Source organism: Carcharhinus amblyrhynchos, chromosome 1 (genome assembly GCF_965287045.1).
Source record: "Carcharhinus amblyrhynchos chromosome 1, sCarAmb.v2.hapA, whole genome shotgun sequence".
NCBI classification, from domain to species: domain Eukaryota; kingdom Metazoa; phylum Chordata; class Chondrichthyes; order Carcharhiniformes; family Carcharhinidae; genus Carcharhinus; species Carcharhinus amblyrhynchos.
This window is the reverse complement of record NC_137324.1, coordinates 164,320,590-164,346,363: the sequence shown is the minus strand read 5'-3', so window position 1 is coordinate 164,346,363 and position 25,774 is coordinate 164,320,590. Positions and strand designations below refer to the sequence as shown.

The following is a 25,774-nucleotide window of genomic DNA, read 5'->3' as shown; positions in this document are numbered from 1 at the left end:
ACACAGTAAGAAGTCTCACAACAGCAGATTAAAGTCCAACAGGTTTATTTGGTAGCACAAGCCACTAGCTTTTGGAGTGCTGTCCCTTCATCAGGTAATTTAACCGATAAAGGGGTAGCACTCCGAAAGCTTGTGGCTTGTGCTACCAAATAAACATGCTGGACTTTAGCCTGCTGTTGTGAGACTTCTTACAGTAATGGAAAATGTCAGGGGTTGGGATATGAGACTGTTGAAAGGGGGATCTGTATAATTTGTTAGTGGTGAATGATGCACATTGGTCGTGATGGATGCTGAGAAAGTGCTGCTAATTTCTGGAGAGAATTAGGGTGGGTACTTGGGAATGTAAACATTATACTTGATGTAATCAGGGTAGAAGGACTGGGTTTGGTATTTCAAATCTCTAGCAATGTTAGGGAACTCGAGATTATAAAGGAGTGAGGGCGTCTGTAAAGGACAAAGGGAAGGGAAACGCGGATTCGACCGTTCCTTTATTGTCCCCTTGACCTCTCCCTAACATGGCCTCTTAGTTGTTTAAATTACTTTACTTTGGCGCAGCTAGCACATTCTTTTCCACAATTAACCCTTTGAACTCCTGTATCGTAGTGGTTAGTCTATGTTGTAAGAGTAGAACTGCAGCAATCCTCTGGGGGATACATAGCGAAGAGAACATGTATGATGATACTATGGTTGAGAGCTTTAGAGAGACATTGGAGAACGAGGAAAGTTAAGATGGGCACAGTTACAAAGGGAGGGGGGAGGTTGGAGTCGGTTAACTCAGTTGGAAGAACAGATAATGCATGGTTCAGAATGAAACTGACAGCCCGGGGTTCAATCCCTGTTCTGGCTGTGGTGGCCTCCTCACCCATAGTAAAATCACAGCAATAAACAGTGGTTTGGCAAGCCTCAAATAATCTCAGAAGCTACGTGAAGAACCGTGGAGGTAGAATTAAGATACAACTTTCTGCTTTCACTCAGGCACCTCATTCCACAGATTCGGTAACACAGCCACATATTGCTCAAGGCTTCTGGACCATTTAAAATGATGGTCAGACAGTCAGGGGCAATGCATAACTACATTTCCAATCTGAACAGGAAAGACTCCACAACTGTGGTGCGTGAAGCTGCAAAAAAAAACTCAGAACCCACAGTAGATTCTTCAATCTCCTAGGAGCCTGTTCTCAACTCATCGCAGCCAACCTCACAGGAAGGGGCAACACGCGGTGCCTCGGGTGCGAAACCCAGTACAGATGGAGAACTGCATGTATGAATCTCAGGAAGAAATTCAGTCAGCTTGGGTGAGATGTGATGGACAATATGCTCAGGCTACGGGAGATTCGTTCAGCTCAGAGACTGAGCTTGGCTCAGACAAGGGTAAAGACTTTTTTTGAGGTGTCAGGCTAGAGCGGCAGTGGGCAACAGTGAATGGGACAATGTCACTTGTAGACTGGTATTATTCATTTAACCAAATACCAATATATTACCCATTTAAATCACATATCATCCCAACTTGGAACTACATCACCCTCTCTTCACTATTATAGTGTGTGAAGAGAAAAAGATTGGTCCAAAGATATGTGGGTTAGGTTGATTAGCCATGCTAAATTAGCATGGCTAATCTATTAGCATGAGGGAGATTAGCAGGGTAAAATGTGTGGGGTTGTGGTCAGTGCAGACTTGATGGGCCAAACAGCCTCCTTCTGCACGGATTCTATGAGGTTCACCCAGATGTGAACCTGTTGGGGGGGGGGGGGGGGGTCACCCTGGGGTCAGAAAGGTAAGCATAGCCCCTGGGGTAAAGGGACATGGCCAGGCACTAGCCTGCAATGTCCCCTGGCACTGCCCCTTGGCACCAGTGGTGACCTTGCAGTGACAACCTCACAGTGCTAACTTGTGCCAGGGGGCGATACCAAACGGCAAACCCCAGTGGGAGCCTCATTGGAGATGAGGGGGATCCATTTATTTGTGGGAGTCGGGGAAGCAGACATGGGAGCCTGGGATGCCAGCAATGGCTGTATAGGGCGTAGGTTGGTGCGAAGTGGTCCGATGTTTGGTGGGGGGGGGGTGTTGGTAGCAATTACTGCGTGGTGTGGGGAAGGGGTCCAGTGTTCAGGAGGAAGGGGAGGGCTGCCGGCTCCAATCAGAGGTGATGAGTAATATAAATATAATAATTGATGTAAGCTATCAGTTTAAACTACAGCTGGTAGTTTAACTCCAGACTAGTCCAAAGACCCTAAATGCTCTTGAATTCAAAGCAGATATTTCTTCACCAATTCAGCTAGCAAAGCTATTTTTTTTTTAAATATTCTTTTTCTGACCCTCAAGCCCACAGGAAAGTTCAGGGAAAAAAAAATCAAGAAAAATCCCTAACGTTCGCTTGGTCCATTAACTGCGATTGGACGAGAATTACATCATCAGCGCATTGGCAAGCACTTGACACGTTCCACAACAAAAACAGATAATGCTGAAGAAACTCAGCAAGTCTGGGTAACCCAGCAGGGCCGTGCTTCTATTCTCTTTCCACAGATGCTGTCAGACCTGCTGAGATTTTCCAGCATTCTCTGTTTTTGTTTCAGATTCCCAGCACCTGCAGTATTTTCCCTTTACTTGACACATTCCCATATGACGCAGCGCAGGATGGAAATGGGGAAGCCCTTGGAGCAATGGGCAGTCACTGGTTTCCTTACGTTTATCTGCAAAAACCCGAAACACTTGTGAACTTGATACCAATGACTAACATATTCTAAGCCATCACTCATCGCCTTATTTCATGGACCCCCTGAAACCTTGCCAAGACCCAACTTGAAGGTAACTGAGCTATAGTTACCTGAGATATAGTACTGGGTTCCAGGCATTGTATGTGTTAAAAGCAAGGGGTTGACTCTTTCTCAAAACTCAAATGGATGATCACCGTATATGATGAACCTTTTTTAAAAACATCATTCAGCTATTCTAACATAGTGCCATCTTTAATTGACCACTCTGCATAACATACTTGTTATGGTAAGTTCAGAAACTATTTTTCTGGGAGGGAAAAATCAACCATAGATAATGTTAAAATTCTAAAAGAAAGAACGACACCTTGGCACAAAGGGTGGTACGGTGGCACAGTGGTTAGCACTGCTGCCTCACAGTACTAGGGACCGGGGTTCAATTCCCGATTGGGCTCACTGTCTGTGTGGAGTTAGCATGTTCTCCCCGTGTCTGTGTGGGTTTCCTCCGGATGGTCCGGTTTCCTCCCACATCCAAAGATGTGCGGGTTAGGTGGATTGGCCATGCTAAATTGCCCATTAGTGTCAGGGGGACTGGCAAGGGTAAATGCATGAGGTTATGGGGACAGGGCTAGGTGGGATTGTGGTTGGTGCAGACTCAATGGGCTGAATGGTCTCCTTCTGCACTGTAGGGATTCTATGATTCCCCACGATTTAATAAGAAGCTCTGATAATTTCAGACATAGCTAGTCACACAATTCTGTTGTAGTAGTAGCAACCTAACCTCCACCATTGCTGAGATGTATATGATGCTCCAATAATAATTATATAACTCATATGTTGCAGAATTTTACTGATCATTCAGCAAATCAATATTCTAATACACAGTTAATTCCACATCTCAGCACAATCCTCTCTTTTCAACTTATCCATGTTGCATTACATTTATAATGGCCACAATGAAGCATTTAACCTCATATTGAACAATATTAAAATTCAGCTTGGTATAGAAATTAGTTGAACAAATGGGTTTTTCTTGACAATTGGCAACAGTTTTATGGTCATCAATAGATTCTTAATTCCAGGTATCTTTTATTGAATTTACATTCCACTATTTGCCGTGGCAGGATTCGAACCTGGGTCCCCAGAACATTAGGCTGAGTTTCTGGATTAATAGTCTAGCAATAATCCCACTAGGCCATCACTTCCCCTAACACTAAATTCAGTCAACCTCTTGCATTTCATTAACAGCTTTAGAATCTGATGCAGTTATTGGATTTTTCACCTTTTCATAGAATCACAGAATCCCTACAGTGCTGAAAGAGGCCATTGGGCCCATCAAGCCTGTGCCAACAACAATTCCACCGAGGCCCTATCCCCATAATCCTAAGTATTTACCCTGCTAATCGCCCTGACACTATGGGGCAATTTAGCATGGCCAACCCAATCTGCACATCTTTGGGCTGTGGATGAAACCAAAATATCTGGAGGAACCCACATAGGGAGAATGTACAAACTCCACACAGATAGGCACCCGAGGCCAGAATTGAACCCAGGTCCCTGGAGCTGTGAGACAGCAGTGCTAACTTTAATGGAAAGTTTAATGGCAAGTTCTTAACTAATCAGGCTTTTTAGAGAACATGCACAATCACAAAATGAAAATTCCAGAAACATATGAGGTTTTTCTCCATTCATGCAATCTTCTGCTGTAAGAAAGACCTAAAGGATCTTTTAACAACACTCCTTACCCTTAATCTCAAAAGAATCTACAACAGCGGTACCCAAACTGCAACTTGTAAACGACATGTGCCCTCTGATCTCAACCAGCCCACTATTGTTTGCAACTTTACGTCTTACTTGCTGCTGTTAGCTATTTAAATTCTCTGGAGTTTTGGAAAGTGTTGTGACCTCAGTGATGGATAAATTCTAATTCTGAACATGCAGTATGTCAGCGACTTTGGACTAATAGGAACGTGGGTTTAATATTTATGAATATTTAAGTTCAGCAATCCTATGTTCCCAGCAGGTAACTGCACTCAAGGGAATTCACAGAACTCAGACTGCAATGCTGTAGAGCTGTTTTTTTACCCATGCTCTCTTGAACTGTTTCCTTTTAGTAGCACAGAACAGATGGGTTTAGCCCTATGTGACCTGTAGTTGTAGCTTCCAAAGTCAAAAAGGTCGGATTCTACCGCGAATCATAGAATCCCACAGTGCGGAAGGAGGCCATTCAGCCCATTAAGTCTGCACTGACCACAATCCCACCCAGCGCCTATTCTCATAACTCTAGCTAGCTGCCTTGACACAAAGGGGCAATTTAGCGTGGCCAATCCACACATCTTTGGACTGTGGGAGGAAACCAGAGAAAACCCACACAGACACGGGGAGAACATGCAGACAGTGACCCAAGCCAGGATTATGAACTGGTGACCCTGGTGCTGTGAGGCAGCAGTGCTAACCGCTGTGTCACTGTGCCACCCTTAATGATATTTACACAAGTAATTTTTTCAATATTAGTGAACACGACTGATGTTTTGCAATATATTAGTATTGGTTAGACCTGGGGAGGATCTTCAGCCAGGAATGGTATTATTGCTGCCCAGGCCTGTGTTTAGGGTAACACTTCTTGCGGACAGTGAAGACTTTCAAACCCAAGTTGCAATAAGAACGGAAGCCTTTGCTGCCTGCAGCACCATTAAGCCAGCTATCTTGACTAACTATAACTGGTAATGTCTCTACAGCATTTTTTGCAATGGTTCCTGAATTTTTACATTAATTTACAACAGCACTCAATTCATGCTTTTTCTGAAAAGCCATGGATCACAGAGTGTTCTTCAGCATACTAATAAATCTGAGAGGAAAATAATTATCAGTTTTGATAAGCAAAAAGGATGTCCTCAGGATTGTCAAAAATGACAATTTTTCTCTATTTATGGAATATAAGAGTAAGATAACAAATAGTTTAAAAGAGACCAGAATGCATTATAAAAGTAACAAAAAGTCATCAGTATTCATTACATCTGAGTGTTACTACTGACCTGCAGTGTCAAACTAATATTGGACAACAATGTTACCCTTTTTATTCTTGCAATAATTGAGCATTTAAATAATAGCTCCAAAAAGTATTATTTACACATTTCCCCAGACAAAATAGTTTGCAATTCCTGAGAAAACTCATGGAGTCATTAAAAAGCTCGTCTAATGAATAGGTTGCCCCTGGTTTAACAGATTGCTTGCATTTCAATAGATGTTCCAAACATGTGCGAGTTAGGTTATTTGGCTAGATTTTCCTTCAGGGTCTGATTTTACCATTTTCATTCTAAGTGCTGATCCTGGGCGCAAATCAGATCCGACTTAGAAATCTGCTTTCAGGCGCCCCCATTAGCACTCAGCCTGAAAAAAAAATTCAAGAGTCTGAACCACGCTGTGAGAGAGACCGAGCGCGCCTGTGTCAGATTGCCCCCAGGTCACAGAAAGCAGCCCGGGAGTAATAGCCCCCACAGACATCACCCCACCCCCACAACATAACTGTCCCCCTTATCCACCCGACCCCCGACTACCCAGACCGATCATGACCCTCTGCCCCCCTCCCCCCCACCGATCGCCTGCAGAGTGGCAGTGGACCCCCACGCACCCCCCACCAGAGATCTATCTGGCCTCCCTGCTACCAGAGAGCGATGTGGCCTCACTTCACCACCCACCGCCCCAGAGAATGATCTGGCCCCCTCCCCTCCACCCACCCCCCCGCCAGAGAATGATCTGGCCCCCTCCCTTCCACCCACCCCCCCAGAGGTACATCTGACCCGCCTCCTCCAAACCCCCCCGCCACCACGGGTCTGAGTCAGAGAGCCGCTGGAAGCTCTGAACTCACCTCTCCAGCAGTTAGAGCATCTGAAACAGACTTTTATTTAGCATGTCCATTTCGGCCCGATTCCGAATTGGTGAACGCGGTAATAAAGGGGGAAATGCTGAAAAAGTTGGGCAGGCAGTTCATTAATTCCACTGAACTGCATACAAATACATTTAAATTGCCATTGCGCCTGTTTTGGGCATGAATCGGATCGCAGCCATTCCCAGGTCTCAGTAAAGTGGCCAGCAGTGCGGACGTGGGCACGGATCGCGTTAATGGCCTCACGCCCAACTTTACCACGTTTTCGTGTCCGTTTGGTAAAATCAGGCCCTTAGTGTCAGGGAGAATAACAGGATAAATACATGGGGTTATGGGAATAGGGCCTGGGTGGGATTGTTGTCAGTCCAGACTCAATGGGCCAAATGGCCTCCTTCTGCACTGCAGGGATTCGATGATTCTATAGTTTGGAGTGAGTAGCAGGTATTAAATCAGGAGTTATTTGGAGTTTTAATTGGTCATGAAGGAACCACCACATGAGCCCATCTATCAGTTACCCATGAAGAAATTTGTAGATTTGCACATTTGAATTTCAATAATCAATGTGACACTTCCAAGAAGTTAAAATAATCCAGCCAATTCTTAACGTCAATTAACAATAGCCAGAATTTTACAGCACCCCACGTGGCTTCTCCCACAGTGGGACTGGTGAGCCATTGAAATCTCCTTTGACATCAGCAGGACTGGAAGATCTTGCCAGTGCGAGGGGCTGGAAAAATCTGGCCAATTGTACTACAAAACAAACTAAAAAGATAAATAACAGTGCACTAGTCAAACTCACCATTGCTAATGACCCCGCCCTAAAGGCGACCTCCGCAACTACCTCATAACGTCATAGGAATAGGCACCCGGCCCACTGAACGTGCATCATCATTCAATACCATGGCTGATCATTTGTAGAACCATAGAATCCCTACAATGCAGAAAGAGGCTATTTGACTCACTGACTCTTCGAAAGGCCTTCATCTCTATTCTATTTCCATAATGCCAGCATTTGCACATTTGCCATAACTAATCTCCATAACCTATACATTCTAAGACACTAAGGAACAACTGACCATGACCAATCCCCCCTAGCCTGCACATCTTTGTTCTGTGGTAAGAAACTGGATAACCCGAAGAAAACCCATGCAGGGGGAGAACGTGAAAACTCTACAGTCATCCAAGGCTGGAAATGAACTCAACGCCCCTAGCACTGTGAAGCAGCAGTGCTAACCACTGTGCGCCCAGCTTCAATGTATTTTTTCAAATATCCCCCACTCCCTTAGTATCACTGACAGATTTCTAAATGCCAAACTCTAAACATACTCAGTGACTGAGCAGAGGAGGCTCAAGAGTTTCCACAGCCCAGTGAAGTAGAGAGTTCTAAAGAGTCACAACTCTCCGAGTAGAATAAATCTCAGTCCTAAGCTGAGACATGAGAGACTGCCACTTGGAAATCTTGTTCACGTCTTAGTAACCATTTCTTTATCCAAACTCTTCTCCAGTTTCTTACGGGTTTTTGGATTACTTCACTATTTTATAATCTTTAATATTTTCGGTTCATATTTCATCTTTCCATCCTAAGCTCATCAGATTTCCATTTGCAGAATGCCTTACAGCAAATGTTTTGGCACCACTATTTTCTTAATATATCCACAGTATTGGTACAAACCAGAATGGACATACCAGTTTACTTAGGTTTTTTGGAGGAAGAGGTAGGATAATGGAGAGATGTCAAGTGGGCTAGGATGCACCAAAAACACCACTTAGGAAGAGCAAGAACATCTATCTGGCAATAAAAATACAGAACAGATTACATAGGCTCCAAGTCAATAGACACTGAAGGCCCATGCTTTCTTGCAGTGACATCTACAGCTAATAGATATCCCAAAGTCGTGATACTCTATGTGGATCTTCAAATCCTTTTTTCACTCTCTTTCCAGGCATGTTGTCGAGCTTTAGGCAGCATGCTCCAGAATACCAAGAAGCCTTGTTTCCATTCTTGGCACTGGCTTCACTAAACAGCTTTCAAACAAGGGGTGGGAGTACTGCATTGTTGCAGCGTTTGGCCACAGACTCAATTCCATACTTCCACACCATTGGATCATTCACTGTGTTTTTGCCAGACATTTCTGTTCCCCAAACAGTTTTTGCAAAGACCTAAGGAGAGGCTGGATAGACTGGGACTTTTTCCCCCTGCAGCGCAGGAGACTTAGGGGTGACCTTTTAGAGGTCAATAAAATAATGCAGGCATAAATCAGCTAGATAGTCAGCATCTTTTCCCAAAGATAGGGGAGTCTAAAACTGGAGGGCACGGGTTTAAGGTGAGAGGAGAGAGATACAAAAGAGGGGAAATTTTTTCATTCCGAGTGTCTGGAACAAGTTGCCAGAGATAGTAGTAGAGGAGGGTACAGTTTTGTTTTTTAAAAAGCATTTAGACAGTTACATGGGTATAGAGGGATATGAGCCAAATATGGGCAATTGGGCTCAGTGGTTAATAAAAGGGCAGCATGGACAAGTTGGGCCGAAGGGCCTGTTTCCATGCTGTAAACCTCTATAACTCTATGACTCTTCGTATATGAGAAACATTGACGATTAGCGAGCCTTGAGCACACTACCAATATTTTTATTCCCAAACACATTTAATTGTATTTATTCCTTATTGTAAGGGATGAATAGATAAAATCTCCCACCTTCTTCCCAGCAAGTCTCCAACATCAATACAGAGTAGAATTCATTCCTACTGGGTTACTGAGAGTGATGGGCAAGAGGCTGGTTAATTTATTTAAATTTGTGGAAACGTTGATTTCCATCTGTTTAGCGAGCGCGGCGCTCAATCGTTCAGGCTCGCTTGCCTTTATGGCCTCTCCAGTAGAGGATTTCGCCAGCGAGGAATAGATATGCTTTCCAAGAGCAGGGAACAATCATGTTGGCCTCACCAGTGGAACCAGAGGCCACTGAGGCCTCCCCCCTCCCCCTACCCGCTCCCCGGGAGGCAGAGGGCAAGGTGGGGATGCCCCTTGGGCAGTGCCAGAATGGCATCTTGGCAATGCCATCCTGGCACCTGGGCAATACCCAAAGGGGGAGCGGCCAGTGAGGAAGGGCCAGTGAGGGGTGGAACTAATGAGGAGAGGGGACCCGCTGCCACTCTGCAGCCATCAATGCGGGGAGGGCAGCGGGGCCAAGATTGCAGGGGAAGGGAGGGGGTCCATGATTGGTCTGGGCAGCGGGGCCTGCATCTCAGGCCAAGGGCCCCCGCGATTGCCAGGGGGTATTACTTGAGGCAGCCTGCAGTGTTAAGGACCTGACAGCGCTCTTTGTCTGTCAGACCCTTGCTACTGTTAATGCGCATGTGCAGCATAAGCACTCTGCACATTCACAGTATCTCCCTCTACAGGCTTTCAGATGCATTAAGCCCCACCCAAAGGTTTCTGCAGCGAGCAGTGGATTCTCTCAAAATTTTGCAGCCAGATTGCATGGCGGGAGACGGGGGGGGGGGGGGGGGGGGGTGGTGGCCTGAAAATGCGACCAAAAAATGGATCTGAAACTCTCCCAGTCTCATGCCTGCCTGACAATCAGCATGACCAATTAGTGTGAGGAGCTGAAAAGAAAGCCATTATGGCTGTAACAGAAACAAAAGTAGACCAGTCAACCTCTTGAGCCTGTTCCAACATTTAATTAAATCGTGGCTGATGATCAATACTTTTACCGAACAAATATCTACCCAGCTCAATTCTGACAGTTTCAACTGACTCAGCTAGCACATTCTTTTCCACAATTAACCCTTTAAACTCCTGTATCGTACTGGTTAGTCTATGTTGTAAGAGTAGAACTGCAGCAATCCTCTGGGGATACATAGTAAAGGGGATATGTATGATGATATTATGGTTAAGAGCTTTAGAGAGACGTTGGAGGACAAGGTAAGTTAACAAGCTGAGTTACAAAGGATATGATTAATGAATGTAAAGAAATCACTGCTATGAGTAGGGCAGAAAGGGATTCAAATAGGGTATGTTGGAAGATAGGGCATTGAGATTGGTTGTGACAATACATGAGGGTGTTAAAGAATCTAAGCTAATTTAGAGATGGAATGATATTTGAAGACAAGTAAGGCAAGGATGGATTTTTGGAACAACAGTTTATAGGAAAATGGGGAATTCTGAGTTCAAAGGAGGTTTACGAAATGATACCTGGAATGAACAGTTTGTCTTATGAGAATAGTTTGGATAGGCTGGGCTTCATTCTACCGGAGTTTAGAAAAATGAGGGATGATTCAATTGAAGTTACAAGATCTTGAATAGTTAATGACATGGAAACAGTATTTCCGCTTCTAAATTCGTACAGAAACACTGTTTTAAAATTATAGGTCACCTTTTTTGGACAGAGATAAGGATATATTTTCTCTCTCCAAGTGCTGTGCAACCTTGGAACTCTCTGCCTCAGCAGGTGGTGAAGACGGGGTCACTGAATCTTCTTAAGGCAGAGGTAGATAGATTTTTGTTAGGCAAGGAAATCAAATGTTACCGGGGCTAAATGGGAATAAGGAATTCCATACAAACACATCATCCATGACCTTACTGAATGGTGGAGCAGGCTCGAGGGGCCAAATGGCCTACTTTTGTTCCTATTTGTACTAACAATGCTAGCTAGCAGGAAGGTGAGTTGAGTGACCAGAATTTGTGTTATCGTTTTGTTCATCATTTTTGGACCTACACAATTTCTAATTACATTCTCCAACAGTTTCCCTAAGCTAACTGAATGTATCATCAGCTAATTCCATAACCAACCCATCCACCATTCCCTACCCAAGATTCTTCACTGTGATTTCCTGTCCATCGACAGCACTACTGTCACAATAACCAACCATACCCTTTGTAACTGCAACCATGATGTTAACCCCCTCCCTTTGTTTTGTTCAGTTTCTCTCATGCCTCTAATACCATGCTCCTGCACCAGCTATCATCTATGGTACTTTTCCTATCTGTCCCAATGTAGCTAGCATATCTCCCTTTCTGACTTTTCCTCCCTTGTCACACAGTTATCCTTAGTGCATCCTGACGTTCCATCATTGGTCCCCAATTTCTTATATACATGCAAATGTTTGATGACATTAACATAAGTACGGATTACATCATCCAAATGTATGCTGCTAAAATTAGTGTTTGTTTCCTCAACATCAGTTTCAATTGTGCAGCTTTATTCTGTGATGTCCAGCTGTTTGCTTATGGATGGGCCAAACTTTTCTGAGCCTCACAACTGCAAAGGACAAAGCTATTCTGTTTTGCTTTTATCAGAAAGTCCACACCTTAACCCTGAATTTTCCTATTTAACAATTTGCTTAAGCTGCATTTGACAGCCTACAACATTGTCACAGAATTTGCTGAGACTTCACCTCAGAATATAGAATTCCTACAGTGCAGAATGAGGTCATTCGGCCCACTGGATTTGCACCAACTTTCCAACAGAGCATCTTATCCGGCGCTATCCCTGTAACCGTATTTATTGACCTCGCCGATTCCCCCAACTTCCACATCCCAAGGGACAATTTAGCACGGCCAATCCACCAAACTTGTACATCTTTGGGCTGTGGGGGGATACCCACATGGAGCGAACATGCTAACTCCACACAGCCACCTAAGATTGGAATCGAACCTGGATCTCTGACACTGTGTGACAGCAGTGCTCCCACTGTGTCATCGTGACCCACCTCCGCCTGTACTTCTTTTTCCATGTTGCTGAGGTCCTTACCCAACACACACTCTCCACCGGCCGACCAAGATTCACCTCATAACACCAAACTTGTCTAAAACTCCAGTATCCACAACTATCATATATTAAATCCCATTCAGCTATCATCCTGTGTCTTCTGCCCCAAGACACTGAGGCCTCTCTTCACCCTAAATGTGAAAACACTTCTTGCCCACATACCTGTCTTCCAACTCTGGAGCACTCTGCAACTCCCATCTCTTTGTTCCACCATTGCCAGGGCACCATTCAGCCATGCTGCTCAAACATTCTGGAACTTTTTTTTTTCAAATCCCCTCTTCTTATTGTATTTCTCTCCCTACCCTAGACCTGACCACAATATCTTTAAAAGTGTCCTCTAAAACAAATCAGTCGCATCTTAACTCTTAGGGACAACACGGTGACACAGTGGTTAGCACTGCTGCCTCACAGCACCAGGGACCTGGGTTCGATTCCAGCCTCGGGTGACTGTGTGGAGTTTGCACGTTCTCCCTCAGTTTCCTCCGGGCGCTCCAATTTTCTGCCATACTCCAAAGATGTGCAGGTTAGAGAGACTGGCCATGCTAAATTGCCCTTTAGTGTCAGTGGGATTAGCAGGATAAATACATGCAGTTATGGGGCTGGGGCCTGGGTGGGATTGTTGTTGGTGCAAGCTCCATTCTGCATTGTAGGGATTCAATGATTCTTCCCCCATTACACAAACTAGGGTTGTAGTCTCTGGAATTTAGAAGGTTGGATGATCTTATCAGAGCTTTCAAACTATTACACAACCAGTACGATAGCTAGAGGGAAACTATTTTTGCAGCTTGGAAGCAGAAAATAGAATAGAATTCTACAATGCTGAAAGAGGCCACTTGGCCCATTGAGTCCATACTTACTCTCTGAAAGAGCATCCAAACCAGGCTCAGCACGCTTCCTCCCATCCCATAACCCCATGCATTCTCCATAGCTAATCCACCTAACCGGCACACCTTTAACATTAAGGGACAACTTAGCATGGCCAATCCACCTAACCAGCACACCTTTGGAGTGCGGGAGGAAACTGAGGCACTGGGAGGAAAGAGAATGGGGAGAAAGTGCACTCCACACAGTCACCCAAGGCCAGAATTGAACCCAGGTCTCTGCTGCTGTGAGGCAGCAATACTAACCACTGTGCCACCATGCTGCCTATTAAAGGAGTCTACACCTAGGTCACATAGTCTGAAACTTAGAACCTGACCTTTCAGGGGTGAAATGAAGAAGCCTTTCCCACCACAAAGTGAAGGAATTTCCAGCCCACGGCGTTATGTTTTCCAGCGACAGAGGCAACTTGCCACTGACGGTCACTGGGATCTTTCAGTCTCGTCGATGTCTACGGCCTTTTTGAGGCTCGCTGGTCCCATAGCTGGGGTGCCTGCCACAGGGCGGGGGTGGGGGGAGGTCACCTTCAGCGGAAACGGAACAAGCCATCACAGGAAGAACCGGAAAATCCTGCCCATAGACTCTCCTCTGGCAACTATTAATTTTACGTGTGAGGTTAAGAGATTTTTTATTAACCAAAGGTATTAAGGGATTTGGGACCAAGGTGAAGATATAGAATTAGGTCACAGATCAGCCTTGACCTCACTGGAATAAGCTTGACGGCCTCTATGTTCCCTCACCCCGCTTCTGGTTAAGTAGCTGGATACGTGTTAGTGCATTAAAGCTGCTCTATCAGTATATGTTTGCTTACTGAGGTTAGAAATACATTAAGAAGGCACATTAGAGACATAATTAGGTAACTGGGGATGATTTCCAATTTGTCCTTTTCCACTTTATAATACAATATTATTATTTATGAATTAAATTTCTCTAAGTGCCTTGTGCCCTCGCTGTAATTGTGATATCAGTCAGTACACAGCACATAGTTGGATGAGACATGGGCGTCGCCCTGGTTGGGAAACATGAAACACCGACACATTAATCCATCCATTATCCCTGTCTCAAACCCAAAACTTCACTAATCATCATCAGTCTTGATCGCCCATCCATTCTAGTCCACAGACTCAGATCACATTTTATAACGGCCCCAGGGAGTGAACTGCAGAGGGCAATTCTTGCTGACAGCACCGTGGTTTGGGGCGAGTCGGTGGCCAAATTGTATTGTCAGGCAGAAGAGACTTTTTTGTTCCTGCCTTGAGTTGGAACTGATCTCAGCCACCGAGATGAAAGGCGGCTGTCCGGACACACTGTGTGCTGTACAGTTTCAGAGCAAAATGATGCAGCAGCGGGGGGCAGGGAGAGTCCCTAACAGGCTAGCAAAGGAAGAACTCTGCAGCTCCTAACCATGTCTGAATAACTAATCGCCCTGATTAAATGCGTTTTTCTATAATTACTGAAAGCAACTTTACTTGGGAAAATATTTCAATCAACAATAGAAAATAGCCTCATATAATGTAAATACCCCCAGTCAATTTCTTCCATGAAATCCAACAGTTTGTGTAATTACTGTCTGACCCTGGAGGTATGTAATGATGGCGTTTGATGCTCTGAAGATTTTGTTTTGTCTGGGTTCGCCCCTCCCTTTTCTGAAAAAAAAATACCCTTCGGTTCCCACAACCTTGTATTTTGCATTGTCGCTTCAATGGTCAGGATTATACACGACATATTTATACCCTTTACTTGTGATTTGGCAGCAATAAATGACCCCTACCCCCTCTCAATAAAGCAGGAGCCTCAAACACCCTTTTCGAGTCCAGATATTCCAGCGATGGTTGATTTAAACCATCATCGATCCACAGGCCAGTCATTGTCTGAAACCCTGCATCGGGAGTGACTGGAATCGACAGTGTAATGAGGAGTTGAAATAATAATAACGTGCAAGCTGCTGATGACATTCATTTTAAACTAGGAGCCATCGCCCTCCCCCTTCTTCGCCATAATGCCAGCTTTCCCTCTGCCATACCCCTGCCCTGATGGTGGTCAAATCCCTGGGCAAACTTCCCCTCCAGCCCCCTTTCTTCCCAAAGACACTCCACATACACACACAGACACTCACGCAGACACATTTATTCACACATACTGGGACGCTGGCGAGAGCTCGTTTTCAGAATGAAAATGCTTACCGTTATGTCCTGCATATCCTGGCCGTCTTGGTAGGACATGTTTGGTTGTTTTGTTTTGTTATTGTGGGAGCAGAAGGACGCGGTTTCAAACCGGGGGCCGGCAATCGCCAAGTTAAAACACGATTCTTTTTTGGGGGGGTAGGGGATAATATTTATTTGTTGAGAGTGTATTGTTTTTTTTGAATGTGCTGCCAGAGGAAGGTATCAGTCTGCAGCCATCCAGAGGGAGTAAGGTGAAGAGCTCCTTCTAGAGGCTGCTCTCATGTAGAAGCTTGTTCACCTCAGGAAGCACTTTCCCCATTAGTTGGCAGCACTTGTGTTTTTTTTTACGCGTTTATTCACGGGAATGTGGGCGTTGCTGTCAAGACCAGCAGCCTTTATTGTCCTTCTTTCAACCCCTGCAGTCCAGCTGGTGAGGATACACCCAGAGTGATGTGAGAGAGGGGGCTCCAAGAGTTTGGACCCACTGACAAATGAATATTTTTTCCAAGCCAGAATGGTGTGTGACTGTAGGTGGTGCAGTTCCGAAGTACAGGCCAGAATTTATTGCCCATCCCTAGCTGCCCTAGGAGGGCGGTCAACCACGTTGCTCTGGAGTCACGTGTAGGCCAGACCAGGTAAGGATGGCAGATTTCCTTCCCCAAAGGACACTAGTGAACCAGATGATTTTTCTGACCATTGGCAATGGTTTCATGGTCATCAATAGATTATTAATTCCAGATTTTTTTATTGAATTCAAATTGCACCATCTGCCATGGTGGGCTTCGAATCTGGGTCCCCAGAACATTATTGTGGGACTGTGGTTGGTGCAGACTTGATGGGCCGAATGGCCTCCTTCTGCAACGTAAGGATTCTATGATTAACTGAGTTTCTGGATTAATAGTCTAGCGATGATACCACTCGGCATCGCCTCCCCTTGTAGAGTGTATAATGTGTACCATCTTATAGATGGCACATACTGCGCCCATGGTATGCCTTGGAAGGGCAGATGGTGCTGAGATTCTTATGTGCTATTGGAGCTGCACTCCTTCAGACAAGTATTCCACCACACTTGTGCCCGGGATGTTGATGGGAGGGGATTTGGCAAGAGTGATGAGACCATTGAATGTCAAGGAGAGGTATTTGGATGCACCCTGGTTGGAAATGGGCATTGCCAGTGCATGTGTGGCACTAATGTCCCTTGCCACTTACCAGTTCAAGCCCCTGTGGTGTTCATGTCATGCTGTTTGTGGGAAAACAATCTAGTAATTGAGGAATTTTGCATGGTTGTGTGAGGAATTCTGGTTGTAATGATCTCAAGTGTCACTCAACTCAGCAGAATATTCACATTAACTGGCTTGACTTTACGTGTAGTGGGAGATCATATTTAAATACCTCTTTTTTGTCTCCCAACCAGCTCTTCCTAATTGAATGTAGTTTCCAACCAAACTAAAATGTGATGAGCACACTGCCATTTTGGCTCCCTCTGTCCTGTACCAATTCAGGGAAAGACAAATTGGGGGCACAGTGGTTAGCACTGCTGCCTCAGAGTGCCAGGGATCCAGGTTCAATTCCAGCCTAGGATGACTGTGTGGAGTTTTCATGTTCTCCCCATGTCTACACGTGTTTCCTCTGGGTGCTCCAGTTTCCTCCACAGTTCAAACATGTGCAAGTTAGGTGGATTGGTCATACCAGACTGCCCCTTAATGTTACAAGATGTGCAGATTGGGTAAATGAGCCATGGTAAATATGTGGGGGGAATGGGCCTGGTAAGATGCCCTTTTGGAAAGCTGGTGCAGCCTCGATGAGCCGAATAGCTTCCCTCTCCAGTGTAGGGATTCCATTCCATGAATGGATCCATCATAACTAGCAGATATTGGTATTCCTGGTTGATCCAATTCTCATTATGGCAACTGGCAAACCTCCCTGATCATCTCAGCAGGTCTGACAGTATCATTAATGTCCACTAATGTTCTTTAGGGAAGGAAATATGCCGTCTTTACCTGGTCTGGCCCAGATGTGACTCCAGAGTCACAGCAATGTGGATGATCCAGGCTCGAAACGTTGGCTCTATCCTCTCTCCACAGATGCTGTCAGATCTGCTGAGATTTTCCAGCATTTTTTGTTTTTGTTTCAGATTCCAACATCTGCAGTAATTTTGTCTTGATCATCTGTTTGATAGGGTACTGCTGGCAGGGGCGTGGAGGGGGGGGGGTGGTGGCTGGGCGAGGAGGAAACGTCAGACACCAGTCTGCAGATGCAACAGAATGCCCCAGAGTATTGAAGCCTATTGTATAAAACAGCGTGAGAGGCAGGGTTGACTTTGAGGGGGGAGGGTGGAGTTTGTAGCCAATGCAGACAATGGCGTCAAGTGGAGGCAGCAAGGAAGAGGATGGGTCGATGATTACATTAAAAGATGGGAGCTCCGGTTCACCACGCCGACCCCCTGATCTTGGCAGAGTTTGTGAGTGAGTGTAAGCGTGAATCTCACCCCGCAGCTCTGCACACATCCTCAGGTGGGGGCTGGTCGCTGCCAGTGAAGGAGTGGCTCTGATAACCCCGTTCAATAAATCCCGGGGAACAAAAGAATCCGTCTGGGTAAAAAAAGAGGACATTTTTTTCCCTACCAGAAACAGCTTCGCCCCCTCCTCACTTTGCTGCAATTCACTGTAGCGTTACTTTGAAATACTTAATCCCATTATGAAAGAGAAGTGTTTAAAATCAGGACTGCCCTCCCCCCCATGTGGTTGGCAAAAGTGGATTGAATGAGAGATTTGAAGAGGGAGCAAAGTTAACTTTTTTATATGTAAGGGGGAGGGGAGGGGTGAATGAGAATGAGAATGATGGAGGGTTGGGGCTTGTACCTTGCCTTGCTCCCAGCCTTGGAGCAGTTCTTTGCCGGTGGCTGGTTTGATCTCCAGCGGGGCTCTCTCCTCCCTCTCGCTGGGAGAGCTGATGACCGAGCCGGAGATCTCACTGACATCGCTGGCTGTCTCACTCAGCCCATCCGACTCCGGGGACAGCAAGTCCTGCCTGCTAGCACTGCGGGAAGCCCGGCCGCTCCGGCGCCCCACGCTGTAGGCATCGAAATCTATTGTCTTCCTCTCGTAAGCACCCTCCACCGTGCAGAACATGCCCCCGTATTTCTGCCGGGGGGTCTGAGCCGTGGTCCCCGGCCTGGCCAGGTACACCGGCAGATCATCTTCCTTGTTCCAGTGTCTCTTACCCTCAGCCATGCTTTCTGGGCACAGCCTGCAGAAAAAATGAGAGAGAGAGAGAGAGATGTAGAAAGAATGAAAGAGGGATAGAACTAGAGAGAGAGAAAGAAAGAGGGAGAGATGTAGAGAGAGAAATAAAGAGAGAGAAAGATATTATATAAAAAGAAAGAGCGAAAGATAGAGGTAGAGAGGGGAGATATAGATAAAGAGAAAGAGGGAGAATGTAGAGAGAGAAAGAGCGAGAGGATAGATGAGATAGAGAGAGGGAAAAATGTAGAGAGAAAGATATATATAGAAAGAGAGAGAAGAGATAGAGAGCAAGAGATAGAATGAGGGAGAGATGTAGAGGGAGGTAAAGAGAGATAGATAAATATGTATGTAGAGAGAGAGAAATTGATAGAGAAGGAGAAAGAAATAGAGTGAGAAATAGAAAGAGCGAGAAAGGGGAAGGAGGAGGGGTGGAATGAGAGCTCTTGTTCTCTCACTCAACGCAACTCTGTCACACTTTCTCCCTCACACACACACACACACACACAAGAGCAAGGCAGTGGACTCCAGCCAGGATCTGGCCACTTTAATGAATTCTTTTGGTGACAGCCTGTTTCATCTAAGCCTCTGACACGGAAGTAATAGCGTCTGCATACAGGAGAAAAGAGAGTGCCGCTGTTGGCTCATTTAGTTTTTTGTGTATGTCATCCTTTCCTTCCTCTTGAGGAGGGGCCTTTGGAATGTGCTCTGAGTGGGAGGGTGAGACTGGTCTCTGAATGATGTTTCAGAGTGTGTGTGTGTGTGTTGTGTGCGCCCGGGTAGTCAGTTCACAGGGAGCTGTCCTTTCAGCACTAACACTGGGCTCAGGGAATCAAGCCGCGCCCTTAGCTTGAGGGCGCCACACATCATGGGGTTCTTGTGATCTCTCTCTCTAGTGTACTCAAGAGCAGTGTACATTAATACCGTCCTTTTCAAAATCTGGGGCACAGCGTTCAACCCATCACCGCTTCTTTTTAAATGTAATATTGAAACAGGCGTTTGTGTTTTATATGAAAAAGTCCAATGACCTATGTCCGACTTATATTTTGACTTACCGAGTGCAAGTTGTGGGTTATGAAGTTCACATAGCATTACGAAAAGTTGTGGAACATAAACGCAAACTTGGATCCCATAGGAATCTCAATCCCCAAATTATCACAGAACAGGTGCTGTAAGAAATCTAATCACATCCTCCACCACCCCACCATAAAAAAAAGCACTGCAGTGATATATAAATATAAATTTCGGCAGCGCAGTGTTTGGTACTGCTGCCTCACTGCACCATAGACCAGGGTTCAATTCCGGCCTTGAGTCACTATCTGTGTAGAGTGTGCATGTTCTTCCCACGTCTGCGTGGCTTTTCTCGGATTTCCTGCCACAGTCCAAAGATGTGTGGGTTAGTTGGATTGGTTGTTTTAAATGTCTGGGGTTACAGGGATAATGCAGGGCCTAAACTCTGTTGGAAAGTCAGTACAGACTCGATGGCTTGGATCACTATCTGAGTGGAGTTTACACATGATCCCCGTGTCTGCATGGTTTTCCACCCAGTGCTCTGGTTTCCTCCCACAATCCAAAAATATGTGGGTTAGGTGAATTGGCCTTGCTAAATTGCCCTTTAGTGTCAGGGGGATTAACTAGAGCATATGCATGGGCTTATGGGGATAGGGCCTGTGTTGGATTGTGGTCAATGCAGACTTGATGGACTGAATGGCCTTCTTCTGCATCATAGGAATTCTATGAAACTGACTTTGGACACACTGGAACAGGATTCAGCCCCTCAAGTCTGTTCTATTTAATTAGGTCTTGGCTGATCTGCTTTCCAGCTCAATTTATCCACCTTTGCTACATTTGATACCTTTACTAAACACATTTATTCACATCATAGCAAGAGGTAGGTTTACCAAGGCCCTGTTATAAATTAACTTGAAGGCTGCTGTACACAGGTGAAGAGCATTGCAGCAGATGTGCTGTGGCTCCCATTCAGAATCGGATGGCTGTGGTGGTATTAAGTGCCACCAAATATAGCAAGTAGGTACAAACATCTATCATTGGCTAATTGGGCACAGAAATAGTCAGTTTAATTCCTATTTTTAATGTAAGAATTATTTAGAATGAATTAAAAGATACTTCTTGTGAAATCCCTGATTCACATTAGCATTGGTCAAGACATTTCAGATGCTACTAAATTTGAACTGGAAGAGTGTATTTCATTTAGTCTGTGCAGTATAAAAATTATTTTAATATAATCACACAAATGATAATCAATAGGGAAAACAAAGAAATGGATGTACTTTTTATACAAATAATGTAAGGCCAGTAAATAGACAACAACAGATTGTCAGAGACATTCTATATAACTTGGGGGTAATTCAGTGACATATTCATGGTAAAGTACTCAGTGATGCACGACGTGGTGGCCCAGATGTTCTGGTCTCCAGATTGTCTGACACCAGATCAGACATATGACTGGAGATGCACATTGGGGTCCTACAGAAGTTCCGATGCACTGACTGAAGTGGGAATTGCCTGGGAAGTTTCAACTTCCAATGGGAAATTTACCTGGTCCCCATTACCCTCCACTAACATCATTAACTCTGACTTTTTTGTTTATTTTATTTTAGTGACACTAAAGAAATTTACCTGAATAGTTACCGAGGAAATGTTGGATAGAAAAAAAAGCAAATCTAACTCCTGGGTAATCCCAGAACTGACAGCCCAATCAGATCGACCCCAGCTACCCCCCAGGACAACCTGACTACTCCCCCAGACCTGACTACCTATCTACCACCCTTACTACTTGCCAGCCTGCCAGTTGTCCCATCTGTCACCTCGCCCACCCGCCACTTTGTCCATCTATCTTAACCACTTACCTCACTCACCAACCAGTCTAACACCTTACCATTCACACATTCAGCCACTTGCCCACCCACTAACATTCAGATTTCAGCTTTAAACTTACCATATGCCAGCTAGGGCCATAAAAAGGGGATCAGGAGGGGTTGTGTTCTGTCTTTCCCCTGACTTGACTCCAGTGCACAGGAATTTCCCAGGGGATTTATGGAAAAGCCAGGCATGAAAGACTGGCAAAACATGTGAAGCAGCATGGAGTCAGAGAAATGTTTGAGCAGAGCAACCATCTAACGATGAATTCTGCTCCACAGAAGATCCAGGCCATTATTCTGTGTTTAAACATTGCAAACTCATTAGTAACATTTTGTCAAAATCTACAGCTAGAACAGTTCCTTGAAGTGACATTAAAATAAAGAAAAACTGCAATTAAATAAAAATATTTTCACATAAGCATGGAACATTTCATAAACAAGGCCATCTATAGTTAAATGCCAAACATAATGAGGTCTGTGCAGCCTATTTGGTGAAATTACCATTGCTGTAATGCTAGCTAAACCGTGTGGTGCTAGATGTTACTGTGACACAGTTGGAATAACTACTATAATACTTTAACAGGTAAAAGTGCTGTTCCATCCTGTCATGCCAGTTTACATCAAACCTACACTGGAAAATCTTCTGTGTTTTTATCATATAAGTGTGGGAACTAATCCCAACCCATGGCTCACTGGTGATTCATTACTTTCTATTTTGGGAAGAAACATTTATATTTAAAATGGCAGTGATGCTTAACACCATGTAATTTTGATGTAACTGTTAAGGAACAGATATAGTCCCAGTTATCACATTATCATTCCACACTCTGTATGAGATAGCAATGAGGCTAAACATATTGGTGTACCTTTCTCTCTGCTATAGCTATCATTGGGCTTTGTTGCCTTCAGTCATGATGGCTGAAATTTTACCTCCTTGTTCCACCACCGCACCACCCCCCCACCCCCCCCCACCCCCGCCACCTCCCCCTCGCCCCGGAAACAGGGCGGGTAAGGCTTGCAGAACAGAATCCTTCATTGGCCTCAGGCGGACTTTTACGAGTCTCGCCTAAGCAAGATCATGAAATCCCACCCGATGTCTTTCCAGGACACGACTTTCTGTGAAAGTAATTGGAAAATTGCATCTTTTATAATTTTGTAACCATTTGGCACTCATATAAAATCAACTACAGGAAAGTAAGAACAATTGAACATTGCTGAAATGGACACATGCTGTTGAAGCTTTTCATCTTGCACTCATCAGGATAGAATGACAAGAATACCACTCTTTTTCATGCTGTATAAAGTGTTGTTTCCTTCAACATTTGGTTTTCTTGAAGTTCTGTCCTGATGAGTGCAAGGCAAAAAGCTTTGGCAGCATCTTTCTTTTCTCAGCAGTGCCTATTCTCTGCATTACCAAGCAACTATTTGACTGAAGTAGTTTTGCAGAATGTCTGTTCAAAACGAGGGTCATAGCTGTTAGCACCAATGACTGTTTTGCTCCGGATAGCACAACCCAATGAAAACAAATTTTGTTTTACTCAATATCAGCAATGAGGCCATAATCCCTTAACCCAAACATTAAGTGAGCACTGATGTGACATTCCATAAGTTAGTGAGATTGTTAGAGCTTCACTTTGCTGAATATTTTGGTGCTTTGAGCTGATGCCCACTGTCCAATTGCATTGCTGAGAAAAGAGACATGCTGCACTCATCAGGACAGAACTGCAAGAATACCAAATATTGAAAGAAACCGCACTTTATGCTGCATGAGAAAAATTGGTATTCTTGTAATTCTATCCTGATGAGTGCAAGATGAAAAGCTTCAACAGCATGTGTCCATTTCAGTGATGCTCAATTGTTCTTATTTTCTGAACTAATTTCACAAAGAATTGCCAGCAGGAAATTTGGTCTAATGATCAATTTTTTTTCTCTCTTCCCATTCCAATTACCTGGCTGTCACAATCCACTTTTTCCATCTCCCTCCACTTATGCATTAAGCTTTCCTTAATTACATCAATGCCACTTACTTTAGCAACATGTGACAACATGTTCCATTTTCTCATCACTCACTGTGTTAAGAAATTCATCCTAAATCTTTATGTCATCAGTGAACGTTTATCTTAGGTTTATGTCCACTTGTTCTGACCCATTCCAAAGTGCAAACTTACTGTTAAAAAATTAGATCCTATTACTTTCATTTGCTAAGAAAAGTGCCCCATTTCGCTCAATATTTATTGCTGGTTACATCCTTTCAATTTTGTCAACATCCAGGGAAATTCTTTATCAGTGGTAGAAAGACTAAATGTGCAAACATTCTTTGTGCGACGTAAACACTGAGGATGTGTTTGGATAAATGAGCTATCGTTATGCTGTATTTTGTAGCTCTAAGAGTGATCTAACCATGATTCTATATAGATTTAATATCATCTTAGAACAAAGAAAAGTACAGCACAGGAACAGGCCCTTCAGCCCTCCAAGTTCATTTCAATCATGATGTCCTAACTAAGCCTTCTGCCCTTATTTGGTCTATGCACCCCTATTACCTCCTTATTTATGTACCAACCTAGATGCTTCTTAAGTGTGCCTTCTTCCATCACCTCCTTGAGCAGCGCGTTCCAGCCATCCACCACTCTCTACCTTAAAAAAAACATCCCTCCCATATCTCCCTTAGACTTTCCCTCTCTCACCTTGAACCTGTGTCCCCTTGTAATTGATACTTCCACCCTAGGAAAAAAGCCTCTGCCTATCCAACCTACTTATGACTCTTATAATTTTGTAGACCTCTATCAGGTCTTCCCTCAGTCTCTGTCTTTCCAGTGAAAACAAGCTTGCCCTCATGATCAATACCCTCGAGACCAGGCACCATCATGGTGAAATCTTCTTTGCACTCTCTTCAAAGTTTCCAAGTCCTTGCGGTAGTGTGGCAACCAGAACTGCATGCAATACTCCAAATGTGATCTAACCAAGGTTTTATATACGTACAACATGATTTCCCAACTCTTGTATTCAATTCCCTGGCCAATGAAGGCAAGCATGCCATATGCAAATCATACAATCTTACAATCATAAAGAAGAATTTAGGATGAATTCCTTAACACGGCATAGCAAGGAGGCCATTTGGCCCAATATGTCCATATCAGCAACTTGAAGAGTTACTTAATCCCAATTTCCTGGTTCATGCCCATAGCACTGCCAGATATTCCTTTCTAAGTATATATGCAATTCACAAATCGGTTTTCAAAACAGATTTTTGTCACCTTACCCCAGTTCTTTTAACAATGATCTTAAACTGATGTTGTTTGGTTATCAATCCTCCTGCCAGTAGATTATATGGGCCAAAATTGTCCAGCCATTCACGCCCCTCTGCCACCGCCAGTGAGAACGGAGAATTTGACGCTTAGCCAAACCTCTGTTCACTGCAGCGGGACTGGAGAATCCCAGGTGCAGGCGACTTTGGATAATCCAGCCCATGATCTTGCTGTTTTTATATTCTGCTTCTCTTAAAATAAACCCCAGTACTTTGCACTTTATCAATTTGTGTCCTACTTCTTGTGATGTATGCATCTGAACTTTCTGATCTATTTGCCCATCTGTAGAAAAGGCTTTTCACTCAGAGGGTGGTTGGACACTGGGATGAACTTCCTGAGAGGCTAGTGTAAGGCGGATTGAACTGAGGTATTCAAAGGGGAATTGGGTTGCAATCTGAAAAGAAAGAATATGCAGAGTTATGGGGATAAAACAGGGGAGTGGGATTAGGTAGAATGCTCTTTCAGAGAGCTACTGCTGATCCAAATGGCCTCCTTCTGCACTGTAAAGATACTGTGATTTGATTCCTTCCCTTCTAAAGAATAAGTTGCCTCATTATTACTCCTATCAAAATGAATCATCTCCCTTTTAGCTGTTTGTTGTATCTTTCTATATCAATGATATCTGCCAATTTTGACAGTAGGGCTTCAATTTCTGAGATTGAATTATTTCTGCATAACAGATACTACTTTCCACTTATCAGTTTCAGGAATTCCTAATTGGTGTTCTATTTTATGGCCATCTTTCAATCATTCTATCTCGTGACTCCTAATTATTTTTAGACCTCAAGTGGTGATAATGTTAGCATGTATCGCAATCAGACTAATGAAAAAGTTCAGATATATACATGTTAATTTGCTATGCCACAATAAAACATTTCAATACCTACTCAAGGAAACTGTGATGTTTATGATGCTCTATACCTTTGCAGCTTTTG

The 25,774-nt window shown here is 44.2% G+C and overlaps 1 protein-coding gene across 2 annotated transcripts in view; it reads right to left on the bottom strand.

Moving 5' to 3' along the window:
- The window catches only part of LOC145346996 (dihydropyrimidinase-related protein 1-like), a 63,198-nt gene extending 44,364 nt beyond the window's left edge, over positions 1 to 18,834 (bottom strand). Inside the window, exon 1 of one of the 2 annotated variants that reach the window (XM_080194888.1) lies at positions 18,269 to 18,834. In XM_080194888.1, the coding sequence (XP_080051014.1) occupies positions 18,269 to 18,640 (372 nt within the window). In that variant the 5' untranslated portion in view covers positions 18,641 to 18,834. Of the gene's footprint in view, positions 1 to 15,425; positions 15,653 to 18,268 lie in introns of those variants that run through there. The other variant, XM_080194896.1, reaches the window with a different exon arrangement.
- Positions 18,835 to 25,774: the final 6,940 nt, after the last annotated feature.